A 14,357-nucleotide genomic window follows, 5' to 3' on the forward strand; every position below is an offset into this window, starting at 1 on the left:
ACATTTAACCACGGCAGCCCTCACGTGTTTCTCTCAGCTGCTGCTGAGTGAAAGGTAGAACTGGTGCTCAAAGCTCTCTCCAACCATTTTGTGTTGGATTCTCTGGGATGAAACAAGTGGTTTGGGGAGCAGTGTCTCCCTTCCCAGACGGCTTCACTGACCGGGCAGTGGCACTTGGGCTGCCTCTGCCTGCGCTTGTCCGGGCGCTGGCTCTTGCATGGTGGCTCTTGCATGCTTGGCTGCGTGGTGGCCCAGCTGTGGTAGGAAAGTTGGACAGAAACTGCTGCCTGGTAAGAGGGGAAACCACTGCGATGCTGTGCAGGAACCCAGTCGCTCAGACCACGGATGTCCTTTGAGTCAGACTGGTACCGAAACCTCACCCTGCTCCAGCGAGGGAGGACGAGGTAGATGGTCCTCCTCTCTGCACGCCTCCGGGTCACAGCGGAGCGCACGGGTGGCAGGTCTCTGGTTCCCCCACCACAAACCTCTGCTCAAGTGCTTGGGCAACAACCTGCTTCCTAACAGCAGCATCCTGCAATTTGATTTACCTTGCATTTCTGGAACATGTCATCGTGTTTGAGAAGTTGCTTGAATCCCACCTAGAGACTTCCAGTCTCCCTGAGAGTTTCAAGTTTGAGCTAACAGAGAGAAAGGATGCAGGAGTATTTTTGTCTTAAGGTTGATGGGTGACCAAGAGTCACTTGAGTAGAACAGCGCTTCAGACAGCTAAAAAAAAAACGTATTTGCTATCTCAACAAGGAAAGAATGACAGGTGGAGGGACAGAGCTGGATGAAAAAAGGTGAACAACTCGGGCTTGTGCCTCCTGCTGTGGTGATGACGATTGAGTAAACTGCCAAGATCATGGATCTGTGGTTTTGTTGTGGTGGTTATATGCTGGTTTGTGTTTCTTTGTTGTGCCAGGCCCCCTAGCAATTACATTAGCCATACGTTCTGGCACATGTTAGCAATTTCCATTCTACTAATGCAAAGTGCAGAGGAGGGTAAGGAGCATTTAGGTAACATGCTCCATCTTTGCTTAGCACTACCTCAAGTGCAAACAAGTTCAACAAAATGATCCCTGACTCTCTTTGGAAAGCTCTTCTTGTTCATAAAAGAGATCGATGCTCAAAAAAGCATCAACAAAACCCTTTGTAAGAGGACTGCAGTAGCCAGACGGCATCAGCTAGCTGGGAAGGAGAGCAAGCAGAACCGCTGACATGAAACCCATGGACCTCCACGTGGAGGCACCGAGTGAACGCCCCTACTCCAATACACGAGTGTTTTTTCCAAGCAAGGCTCATCTCCTGTTGCAACCGCAGCTCTGTCCACCTGCTCCAACCTGGCTCTTTGGCTACCTGCCGCAGCTGGAGAGCATTTTCAGTAAACTCTTCTACTGTGGCTAAGCCTGTGTAGAATACGTACATTAGATATTTCTTTCCTGGTTTTCAAAGGTTTGAGTTTCACTGAACTTGACTTTCCATCAGAAAAAGCATTAGCTCTGCTTTAATGAACATTGTTAGGCTGCTCAGTCAGTATCATGGTTAAATCTATAAATCTTGGCCAGCAATTAGAATGGTAAACTGCAGTCAGCAGAGAAGTGAGACCACAGGGACTGTAAATGCAATAGTGGTTTGGCTTCCAGTGCCCTTAAAACGCTAAGGCTGGTATTGCTGTCACTCAGTTACAAATTTGGTTGATTTTTATTCTATTTTTTTTTTTGACCTGCTTGCTATCATGGCAAATTGTTCTCATTTTGTTTTCCCCAGTCTTTCTATTGTCTACATAAAAGAAACCTACAAAACAGTACCTGCTCTTCATGGCAGTACAGGATGCATTTTGTTCCCAGGCTGGAAAAAAAAAATAAAAAAATGAGAGGGAGAAAGTATCTTCTCATTTTTGAAAAGGTACATATCCAATCCAGGACTAGAAAAGGGTTGACTTTAGTGACCTTAGCTGCAAATCCTCAGCAAATATGCTCAGAATACATAAAGACTTGATGCTGAGAGAAAGAGAAAGAAAAAAAAAAAAGAGTTCAGTGCTGCTTCACCACATTATGTACCATTCACACAAAAAGTGTGGATGTAGATTGCTTTCCAACCACCTGACACCCCACTGATGCTTACAAGTCACAGGCTTTTTTTTTTTTTTTTTTTTTTTTACCAGAAGACAATAAAACACAATTCAGCCCATTACATGAGGTGATGCGCCTATTCCTTAAAAGAAAAAGCATGTAAGTATATATATAACAATATATTTATATTAGAAGCCTTGCTCTTTACCTGCTGGGCAGACCCTCATTGCCCAGATCACTGCGGAGAACAGTGGTGTGAGCTGAGAAATGCTGAAGGATTGTAAAATACTCCTTTTTGAATAACTTCCTCGGTAGTTCGCTGATAACTTAAACCTTTTTCATGTCATTGCTATACAGAGAAACTTTGCCACTGCACTGATAACCTTTCTACCACCAGGGAGGAATGTGCTGTCCTGCAGGAAATTGTCTCTCTTCAAGTAACAGGAAAAGTATCACCTCAACCTCTCTATCACTTCTTCCTCAAAGAGTTGCTACCTTCCCATCCAGCTTGCCCATTTAAATGCTAAAATAGTTATTCATGGCAGTCTGAGCACCAAACATCCACTTGGAGAAAGAGGCTTTCCAAGAAAAAAAAAAAAAAAAAAAAAAAAAGATGCTGGAAGGGCTGGAAGGAAAGTGGGGCTCCTAGAAGAAATATACTTTTTTATTTTTTCCTATTTGCATAGGTCCTAAACTCACTCTTGTTACTGCGGTGGCAAGTTGGGGAATAAATGTACTTTTTCTCTTTTGTTGAGTTGGCCATGCTCTGGAATACAGTCATGATAAGTTACTCCTAAGTACCTTCAGAAAAGTTAATGTTGTGTTCTCCCTATAATGAAATTTTAATTGGGTGGAAGAATGATAGCTAAATTATCCAACTGAAGCTATTTACACTATATTTTATCTATAAAGAAACAACTCAATTAATTATGTTTTAAAAACATTTTTCTTATGTTAAATTAGTATTTCTAATCTGGGTCATTACTCAGATGAGTTTTTACCTGGGCAGACCTGCCACGTTGCATAGGCTTAAATCTATCAGCAAACAAAAACCTGCAGCTGACGCTTAGTTCCCAAATAATCTATTTTCCAACAATGCTGTCTTGAAATTGCTATTGTAATTTTTGCCAACCCCTCATCATCTTTGTATGAATTTAGAGTTGACAAATGCAAGCAGACCCCACAGCAAGGAAGGTCTCTGAGGAGACCCTGGGGCTGTGGAAGAAGGGAAGAACATCAAGCAAGGGAGAAGAGAAAAAAGCAGGGCCAAATCCTGACATGTTTTTCCTCAGCTTCCTGCATAGCCAAGGCACAGGAATTCAAAGCACTTTCTGCACTAGAAAGATGGATTATCCTTGTTTGACTGCATGCCCCAGGATGCTGAATGTAAGCCTCTGGACATTATGTTTGTTTTTCTAAATTATCTTTCATGGGCTCCAGGCTCAAATCCATAGTCCAAGAAAACTCACTTCAGCCCAAGCAACAAGTCAAACTGTTCCAGCCAGCAATGCACTCTATTTATAAGATGATGCCACTCCTCTGCTCTGTCCAGCACAGCATGGGAGACCCTATATGACTTTCCTGTATCTACAGAAGAGGCACAATACCTCTAGTTAGCTGTCTAACATATTTTGTATTGGGCCGGTAGTTATAGTATACACATTGCTGATTTTATACACAAAGGAAAGCAAGAGGTAGTTCATGTTACTCACTGAAGATACAATGAGAAATAAGGTACATTATTGAACTAGGTGTGGCACGATAACCTTTTTTATTTTTTTCATGGTACTGCATGTTATAGAGATGTGTTCAGCAAACAAGAAGAGATGAACATTTATTTCCTCTCCCCAGTAAGACTTCGCATTTGCTGCTGCCGAATTCTCCCATTGTCTATAACTTCCCTGTTGCTCTAATCTCCCTGGGGTCATTTGCAGTTTGAGTCTGTCCTCCTCTGTTGGCTCCCGTTCTGATTTCGGTGTCATCAACAAATTTGACCGCTGTTGAATTTGCACCAAAGAAATCCCTGACAAAGAAGAGACTCGCTCAGAGGCTTCGACCCCGGTGCAGCCGTCCTGGGCCCAGGGGGAGGCTGTGTTTGAAGTCTGACACGCGCACTGTCGAAACCGCGCCGCAGACTTTTGTTTCGTTACACATTCATCCATCTGCCACAAAGCCCAGCCCGTGGACCACCACGAAGTGCTCTCTGAACCACCAGGAGGGTGGTCTGAGACGCGCTGTGGTGCTGTGTTAAAAGTTTATGTTAAAACCGTGATGCTTTTTGCATAAAACTCATACTAGGGGACTTTCTTCTGGCTTCTATTCATAGCAGGGTACACCGGCTGTTTTCTCTTTCCTGGAAAAAAAGCTATTTAAATGAATGCTCAGGGGAGTAGTGCATATTTATTTAAAACTAAGCTGCAAAAATAGAATGGAACTTTTTTGTCCTTTCTTTATCTTCCTCTTAAAAAGGGTAAGAGCATACAGTCTGCTGAGGTGTTGGTCTTGTTGTGTTTTTATTAAAGGAGGAATCGGGGCCCAAGCAACTCCGTGAGGTGCTGGGAGCTGAGGAGACCCCCTCAGCCTGCAGCCCAGCATCAGAACAGGGTGGCTGTACCTTTGGGTTTCTTCCCCTGTCAGAACCCACAAAATTCCCCCCAATGTTTTGTGGAAGCAGTGTTTTGTGGAAACGATGCTTTGTGGGAGACTCTGGACAGCTTTTCCACGCTTTAAAGTACCATAATCCGCCCAACACGAAGCGCGGGATTTCAGCGCTTCTTTTACGTATGGTAGGGCTCAAAGCAAGACGCCTATCTGTCGAATTGAGAACGTTTAAGACCATTTTTACTGATGCACATCGCTTCCTAACGCGCGACGGCGGGCTGCCTCCCCTCAGCCGCACAAGATGTCCGCCGGCCACAACGGCCGCCACCTGCCGCGAGGGCGGCGCCGCCGCCGCTGAGGGGGAGCCCCGCGGCCCGCCCCGCTGCGGGATCGGCCCCTCACCGGGCTGAGGTCGGCACCGGCACCGACACCGGCACCGGCACCGCCGAGGGGAGCGGGGAGCTCCGCCGACACCGCCGGGTGAGCGGGGACGGAGCCGCCTGGCACGGGAGTGGGTGGCCGGGAGGGAAGGGGGGGAGCGGGGCACCTGCTGCAGCGCCCCGCCGGCTGCCCGAGGATCCGCCCCGGGGCCAGGCTTCGTTATTTTCCCCATAGGTTCTAAAGGAGGGAATGTCGAGGAGAAAAACGCGATTTCTGCTAGCTGTCTGTCGTGGTGTGTGTGTTTTTGTATTCCTTATGGTATTCCTTAGGTGTCCTTCAGCGTAATTTTGTGATCTTGACTGTGTTTTCTAGGCAGTTTTCATAAATCTAACTTCCCCCAGGCACCTGTACGGCGTATGTTACAGTAACCTGCATTATTTTGTAACTGAAGTAAGTTTGATAGCAAAAGCTAGAAGCAACTTGAACAATTTGTGTTTGCTTGCAAGCTGAATGCTCTGCTAGGGAGCAGGAGATACAATTCGCCTCTGCTGGAAGCGAATAAAAGAGGATGCAGAGGGCTCATGATGTAGGTGGTGTTTGGAAGGTCGCAGTAAGCCTGTACGGTCTGTGAATGCGTGTGTAAGAGGCACAGATCTGAGCAGTCCGGGCTCTGATGTGAAGAACTTTCATAGATACAAAAGGACAGAAAATGCTCTCCTCGTCTGAAGGTAATTGTCTTAGTTTGGTGGGCAAGGGGAGAAGAGTCACGAGTATTTTCCTGCATTGGCAAGGTGCGGCAGGTGCCACTGGAGTGAAGGGTGATGTCGGGTTCCTGCTCTAGCGATGTGACTGTGGCACACAGTTGTTGTCCAGGTACAACGCCGTGCACGCTTCTGATCTGAAAGAAAAATCCCTCGGTTCTGTAATATGTAATATGTAATTCTGTAATATGCATTACTCACTGTAACGAAGCAGACTTTTCTGAGGCCATCAATCTGATGTGTCAGACGTGTTTAATACACTGAATTAGTCAATGTTAGTCTTTTTTTAGTTTCTATAAATGTAGTGAGACCTAATTTAGGAATGCTCTGGATGTAACTGCAATGTGTGTGGACAGCCTGTATATTATCTTGTGAAGCAACAAAAGCAATCTGAAGGAAACTTTTAAGTACACACAGCCAGCAAAGCTGGCTGCTGCATTTTGCCTTTTTTTTTTTTTTTTTTCCCTCTTTTTCAGATTAGAGAGCAGGGAAGAGTCTTTGAAGAAGCTTCCTGTCGGAATGCCTCACATCAATGCAGCTGCGGCTCTGCAGTTCTGCATGCTGCTGTCCGCGCTTCCTGCACAGTATTTCCTATCCCAGTGGTATGGAACAGACTCCGCTCAGCGCATCCAGATAACTGAAAGGTTGTAAGTCTGTCCTTCCCTACTGTATTCATCTATAAGAGTTCTCATTCTCATCCCCAATACACTTTGTCCTGGCGAGTGGGAATGCGTTGCCCATTCCTGCATGAAAACAACATTCAAATCATACCTCAGACATTTTTGTGGCTTAACGTGACTGTATTTAGTAGTTTAAAGAGGTCCTTCAGCATTTGAATAACAACCATTGTTTTCTTCCCGTAAAAATCTGTGTATAATCTGCGAGACTGCATGGCTGTGTCTTAACCTCTTCTGCTTTTGGACATTCCAATATATGTGACTATTGATTAAAACCCTTTAAAATGGGAGAAATTAAATGTTTTATTAGTAAGACTATTTCAAACTTTCCATTACCTTCTGACACTTATATTGTATATGAATTAGGAATTTATGTACTGACAGGGTCCCATGTGTCTGTTCTAAATGTAAAGTGAAGAACAGCGCATCAGGTCCAAGGATTTAATAGTGGTAACCACTGGCAAATGTTAGCATCTTGAAGATGTACCATGGAAAGAGAGTTGTGTATGACTTAGAGTTTTAATATGGTCTGTGTAGTGCCTTCGTTGTGTGGTTCATCTGTAGAACTCAAATCCATGAAGTAATGAGAGCAAAAGATTAAGCTGGATTAAAAAAGAACAAAGTTTGTCTTTGTGGGCGAGGACCCAGATTTAAAACACTTTCAGGGTTTCATGGCATGAGTCAACTACTAACCATTTAGATTTATGCAGAATTTGCTTTGCTGTTTTTGAATAGTCCTTTGATTATGTGCACAACTTTTGAAATGTTTTGTGCTCAGTATCCTCAAGTAACAGTTGAAACAGCAGAATCTGATGCAATTTGGCAACTCCTGTGGTCTGACTACAGGAAAAAAAAGCAACTTTGTCATGGCAAATGGCATTTTCCAAAATTCACGTATGGTTTACTGGTACAAGTGATGATTGAAAGGACATTTATTTGCAGTGTTAAGTAGTAATCTTTAGGGAGAACTTGTTCCTGGCCACTGACTTCTTTTTCCTGTTTGCTACAGAAGTGAAACCTTAAAGTTTAAACATTAAAAAAGGAAAATAAGTATATATTAAAAAAACACGATAGAAAGTTTTCAAATGACATGGTGATTGTTTTTACTGCTGAAGGCTAATTGCCTGTGGGAGCAGCTTTACCAAGTCCTACCTGAGTGCGGATGCGTGGGCAGATCGGTTAAAGCTGTGGCTGTTGAAGACAAGGTAGGATGTTGCATTCTGTCTGCATTTAAGCCTATCTTTCAAACACGGTCTATTTTTAAACAGGAAGGCATGCTGCACGGGTGAAATAAGTAACGAAGGGGAAATGCTTCTCATTTTCCTTTTGAGACTGATTTGGGACTTTCTACCAGTTTAAGAAAAGCTTTTGTTTGTATTCTACACAAACATGCAATTGGAGCTCCATGTGAAACTAAACATAAATCCTGGCAGTAATTCTGTATGTGTTATCCTCTACTTTAAATTCATCTGCTTGTGCAATCTGATTGTCTGTAGGATTAACCACGTTACTGATTATAAGCTGTGATATGTTTACAGGATCAGATCCTACAACATGGGATGGATATCTTATGCTGTATACGGTGGTTGTAGAAAACGTAGTTGGGAAATCTGTGGGTTTAGGATGGAGGGAAAATGCGATTATTGGATAAATGACAGTGGGTTGGTCTGGAAGAAGTAAGGTTGTATCCATTTGCATATGTACCCGGTTAGTTTTAAGATGACTTGTTCAGGGAGGTTAAAAGGGCTTGTTTGTGAGATTTAATTCTTGTGCAGTAGAAATACTCCAAAGGTTTTACCTTGTCTGGACCTTCAAAGGTCCTTTATTATTGATTCATGTTCAATGACCAGGGGTGTCAAGGAGTACCTCTGAACTGCGGAAATTTCAGAATTACTTTTGCCCCCAGGAAAGCCTAGGGGATGTACAAAAGGCAACAGAAACTGTGCTTTTCTCAGGTTCACCACAAATTGCTTTGCAACTTTGCAGGAAGCTTCAGGCATGTGTAGAGATAAAGCCTCTAAACACCAAAAGATCCTTTGATTATTTGTGCATTGTTGGAGCAGCTTACATCTTCTGAATATCTTATATTACTATAAAGAATTGGTTATCCTAAAACAACAACAAAACCACCAAAAAAACCCACAACACTGAGTTCCCCACCTGTGAAATTCAGGTGAAATTCAGCCTACTGCAGAGGAAGACACTTTTACTGTAGCCTTAAGCTGGGACTCATGGCCAAGCACCTTGTCCGTACTACAGTTAACCAATCTTTAAAGATTTCAAAGTAGAATTTACAGAAGAGACTGAAGAATCTCTCTCAGAAGTCAGAATAGTATCAAGCTCACCTATATAAAGTAAATGGCTTTTCCTTGACATAAAATTATAATGCAGCTGTGGAGCTACATATCCAAAGAAGCTATATATATACTCTTTTCTCCTGTTGGAACAAGCTTCTTTGTCTTGTATGTTCCCTAGAAGTGGGGTTAATGTAAAACTCTCATTCTGTTTGGGCTTCTAGTTGTGAAGAATTTTGCATCAAAGGCTTTGCACTATTCCTCTATTCAGACAAAGGCTTAAAGTAATAACCTGAAGGCTGATTATCCTAAAACTCACCTGCAAAAGAATGTGTTTGAATGCTGGGTTATTAATTTTACATTTTAGGAACTGGTACTTCGGAGAAAAGAAAATTAAAAGTGCCAACACTGAAGCAGAAAACCATTCCTATTTTGCAGGTATCAAAGTCTTTGCAATCCTTTTTGTGTTTTGCTGGTGGTATTGCGTTCTAAGGTCTTTCTGTAGGGTATTTCTACACTTGTCTTGCAAATGTTAGTCTTTTTCCTCCTGTCTGATCGTATTCAGTAGGCAAAACAGGACACATCAAATCTGAAGTCTTCCCGCCCTGTGTTGTGTAAGGGTATCAGTGTGATGCACTATGTGTATCTGTCTGTTTCGTGGAGCAGATCTGAGTGTGCCTGTTTTGTACTGGTGTATGGAGCAACAATGGTATAGCTTTCACTTGATTCAAATGAATGATTTAGAACAACTTCATAAAAGGAAAAAGAAACCATTGATTAGTCTGCTCCTACAAAAAAAATCCCTGCAGTCAGACTGAATAGAAAAATTCCATGACCCAAACTGGAAAAAAATATGGCAAAATTAGTTATTGTGTGTAGCACTGTGAAATATTGAATATAGAGGTGCAGTTAAACAGCAATTGCCAATACATACACGTGTTTATGCTTTCTGTTAAGACCCATACGTGATATCAAAGGCACACAAGTAGAAAAATACCTTCCTTAGTGGATGCTGGTTTGTCAAAAATTGTAGTGATATTCTGGGGGGAAAAGAAACAAAGTACATGTTTCCTTGTTTACTTTGCCTATTAATCTAACTGTCACTTCTCTTCTGGTAGAAACCAGAAGAATGTGAGTGTCTGTTTAAATGTTTAAAATGCTTGATAAAACATTTCTTTACAAGTCTCTTTCTCTGTTAAATTAGAATCAACTCAGGTTCGCAGCCCAAAGCCTGAGTCCATCCAGTTCAGTGTGGGCCAGGTGATAGTTCACAAAAGACTTGGTTACTCGGGAGTCATTGTTGGATGGGATGTAAAAGCTAAAGCTCCAGAAGAATGGCTACAACACAAATATCCTCCAGCAAAACAGGTTTGACTGTATTAAACTCTTATTTTATCAAAACATACACACAACAATGCTGTTAAAAAAACCTCTAACACTGCTATGGACTTCCTGCTAGCCTAATAGGGAATACTTAATACACCGATCACCTGTGCAGCTGAGAGAAAGCTCTGCTTCTTCTGCACTGTTGTCACAGGAGAGCTTTGGTTTTGCAGCTTGGATTGGTTAAACTTTACTGGTCAGGGTTGTTCTGGATGTCTCTCGAATTAAAATTACTTTTAATACACAGTGTTGCATTTAAAGCAGCAGTGTCAACCTTTAACAGAACAAATTTCTCATGGTGTATTACTGAAATTGAAAAGCTTTTAAATATCTGATCTGATCTTCCAGCGTAGGCACAATTGGTAACATCTTCACTGCACCTAAGAAATGCAAGTAAGCCTCTGTGTTTAATCAATTTCCGAGAGAGAAAGCTGTGTTTTGGGGCATCTGGACAGTTGGAATATAAATCTACTTAACAATGTGTTTTTGCTTGGATTCTTAGAGCTTTTGAAATTCTCTAGCCAAAGTCCTTGTTGCATTTGGAAATCAGATGCTAAATCTTTGTTGACAGTGCTGGGCTGCTAATACAGTGCTACATACCCTGTGGGTTGGCCGCTGACATGCTGCTTAAGTGGCCGGAAGGCACTAATCAGTAAGCCAAAGAGGACTGAAAATGAGAAAAAATGAGAAGCTCTGCCTGTAGATGAGAATCCGTGTTCAGCTGGGAGCAGACGTTCAGTACTGTTGGGTGCATTTTGCCCCTTCCCGACTGCAATTTCATCCATCTGCTACTCATCTTTGGCTTCGAAAACACCTGCGGCCTTGCTTTTTCCCCTCTTTTTTTCTCCTCTCAGTGGCATTGTCACCAACTGCACACCTATGCATTCCCCATCAGGCGTTCTCAATCCTTTTATGTATCTTATATAATTGGGAAAACATTAAAAGATCTTGTGTTCATCTTTATGGTTTTAAGTTCACTATTGATACTGTGGTTGAAGTGTATTTTTTTTAATTAAACTTGCCTTTGTTTTTCTACGTTTTGTGCATCAGCTATGCAAAATGTCCTCTGACCTTTAAGAGGCAACTGCTAAGCTTGGTCATTACAACCCCCCCGGCGTTATTAGCCAGGCTTTCAGCCCGGCCTTTCTCTGCCTTGCAGTTCATCAGCACATTGCTGAGCAGAGGCCACTGCCTGTCACGTTGATCAATACTAACGGCTGCACAAACTCCATTTATCTGCCCGTATTCATCCATCACTTTTTCGTGTTTAGATTGTGGGTTACTTTTGATGGGAATATTTATGGGCAGCAGTCAGCACAGTGGGACCCTGGCCTGTGACTGGGGTTTATAGGCAATACAAAAATAATCATAAGCTACACTGCTTTCTTGGCGGGAGGACTTTTAGATATATGTGGAAGTTGCCTTAGCTTTATCCAGGACTGGGATTGAGGCTGTAAGAGGTGGTGTTATGCTCTGAATTTGCTCCTTTCTCTCTGGCGTCACCACTTGTGAAGGTAGAAGGGGGACGAACAAACTGTTGTGGGACCTATATACAAAAAGCAGGGATAGTCTAAGTCATATTTCTTGCAAGATATACAAACAAAAAGGTCACTTAATAAATATCTTGGCTCTTAAAATCAAAAAAGATTTGAGAAGAAGAACGTCACATATTGCATTGTTGATGGTTTTATACTTATTTTTCCAAACTGGCGTTGGCAAGATCATAAAAATAAACCTGCTGTATGTATACATTGAGAGGTTTTAGGCCCTGTAAGTCTAGTGAGAGTTAACTGATTATATAATGTAATCTTTAGTCATCAGCTCCTCTCAAGGCTATTTATTTTCCTTCTATTTTTACAGGATGTAAGAGATACTCCTCACTATCGAATTCTAATTAACAAAGCAAATGGATTTGGCAAATCTACCACTTACATTCCTGAGGAAGAGATAACGATTATTATGGGATTAGAGGTAGTATTTATTTTTATTCCGTTGCAACTTGCTTGTTATCCTCTGTGTTTAAAAGTTGGCTGACCTTTGGCTTAATGGATACTATTTATTTTACAAAGGTAGTGAAACTAATAGAGGAAGCAGACGCACAAACTATAGCTGTACTTTCAAATATATGTTTTTAGAAGGTGATAAATGACTCAAACCATGTGCTGTCTACTTAAAAGTATCCAACTGCCTAATTTTTTCTTTGTCTTTAAGTCCTTTAGCATTTTTGGCTTCTGTTACATACAGGCTGTTGCAGACATGGACTTTTGTTTTAGGATTTCACTGACCAATCAAAGTTGGGCAACTCCTTTCATCCCTTTCGACTGGATCTAGCAAAACACACTGCTTTCACAATTCCACTCTGAAAAATCCGTGTTTCAAAAAGCTTTTGCTGAATAACGTCTCCCTTCTTTAACTGCAAAAACTGCCTAAAATTCTGGTTTGTGTATCATGGTCTCGGTTGCCTTTGATTTCTAGCTTACACAAGGTGCACCTGATTCTTCAACTAGTCAGAGGCTCTGATCCAGAAGACAGCCTTCCTTAAAATGTTTCTGCTCTAGCCAGTGACTGTAACATAAAATGTGCTAACGGGCCGGAACAAAGGAGTAGGAAATATGCTAGCCCAGATACGTGACATAAGGATTTAAAATTGGGTTCTGAGCCCTCGGACTCATGTCTAAAAAATGCACCTTTTATTATGTCAGTCAGTTGCCTACCTTTGGTGACCTTTACAGTCCACGGGGAGACACAAATACCTCACCACAAACATTTACCTTGTGAAAGCCAGCCTTTAAGTTATCAGATGGCTTTATTGACCCACAGGGGAAGCTTACTCTTCCCACAGACGGTTAGGGCGACTGATGGTAACAAGCTCACAAATTTAGAGAGTTGAAAACTGTCTAGGTGAGATTAATTACAGATGATGAGTCATGCCTACACCTCACTTCCAAAAAGGTCTGCGGATTGCCTTCCCACAGCCTTTCCTCCAGCCTAATAGACACTGATTTCCTAAAGAGTTGAGGATGACAAAATGTTTCACCTTGCTCTAACCAGTTCCCAGTTCTAACCTACTCACTTTAGGCTTTCTGGATCATAACAAAGCTCACAACTCAGGTTGCCCTTTGTGGAGATGGATCTTCAATTTAGACACCGTCATACAGAAGCCCATCAACTCGGTGTCTTCACAATTTCCTTGACTACTTTAGTGTTCCTGCTGCCTGCTTAGTTGGATTAGATACCTGATCCAGCTGAAAAAAATAACAAGAAGCTGTACCAGCAACAAAGGAGTGGAAACTACTTCAATAAGAAACAGCGCTGAGGTTAAAACATCAACCCTGGTATAGATCTAGCCAGTAACATCTCAGGAGACGTGTTCAATGCATACAGGGCACTGACAGTCTGAGAAAGCCACTGTTCTTATGCCATAAGCTACAGTAAAGTGTGGAAAACCCCACTGAAAGTGTATCTATGTACAAAATGCATTTAAAGTAATCATGAGTCTTCAAGAAGTTAACTCTAGTAACTTAAATCGTTAAAGTATCAGTTTATATTCACTGCTAATTTGACTCGAAATGTGATTTTTCTCAGGTGCATCACCCTGATATGAAGGCCTATTTCAGCGGATATGATGGCTCAAAATACATTATGCAGCCGTGGTTGAAAAAAATCTATCCTCATGACTGAAATGTTCAGCTATTTGTACATATGATGTGCATCTGGACAACATGGTTCCTTTTTAAACTTGAGCAAACAGACACCAGGATAAAGCTAATGTATATTTTTTTCCTATGATGAAATAAAATGTTCCTAAGCAAGTTTTATGTTGAAGGATTCATTTCGTTAGAAGTGGACAAATGGCATGTTCAGTTTACCATCATTAAGTGAGCTGGGGGGTGGGGAGCAGAATAAATGAAACAGTTAAATACTGTATCTGCAGAACTAATTATCTTAATTTTAGAGGCGAGAGCTAAGTAAAGGCCAGCTGGAATTTAAATATTTCTAGTGAGAGCTACAGTAAAGTATTCCTGCAGTAGTTTGACTATTCTCTTTATAAAAAGCATGCATTGTGCTGTTTTCAAATGACCCGTGCAAAGGAAGAGTTTTGAGTGACATAAAACTATTAAATGTCATTTCTTGCACCTGGATAGGCAAATTAAGAAACTTTCTATTTTTGCTCAGTACTTAAACAAT

At 41.8% G+C, this 14,357-nt stretch overlaps 1 protein-coding gene across 1 annotated transcript; it reads left to right on the top strand.

Moving 5' to 3' along the window:
• The first annotated feature begins 5,036 nt into the window (after positions 1-5,036).
• LOC311434299 (F-box only protein 21-like) lies at positions 5,037-13,981 on the top strand. Its single transcript, XM_084514405.1, has 7 exons — positions 5,037-5,153; positions 6,292-6,462; positions 7,608-7,697; positions 9,154-9,224; positions 9,991-10,154; positions 12,030-12,140; positions 13,755-13,981. The coding sequence occupies exons 2-7, from the start codon at positions 6,335-6,337 to the stop codon at positions 13,848-13,850; spliced, it is 660 nt and encodes a 219-aa protein (XP_084370531.1). The 5' UTR covers positions 5,037-5,153; positions 6,292-6,334; the 3' UTR covers positions 13,851-13,981.
• The last annotated feature ends 376 nt before the right edge of the window (positions 13,982-14,357 follow it).

The sequence above is a fragment of the Aythya ferina genome (genome assembly GCF_964211825.1).
Source record: "Aythya ferina genome assembly, chromosome: 3".
Classification (NCBI taxonomy): domain Eukaryota; kingdom Metazoa; phylum Chordata; class Aves; order Anseriformes; family Anatidae; genus Aythya; species Aythya ferina.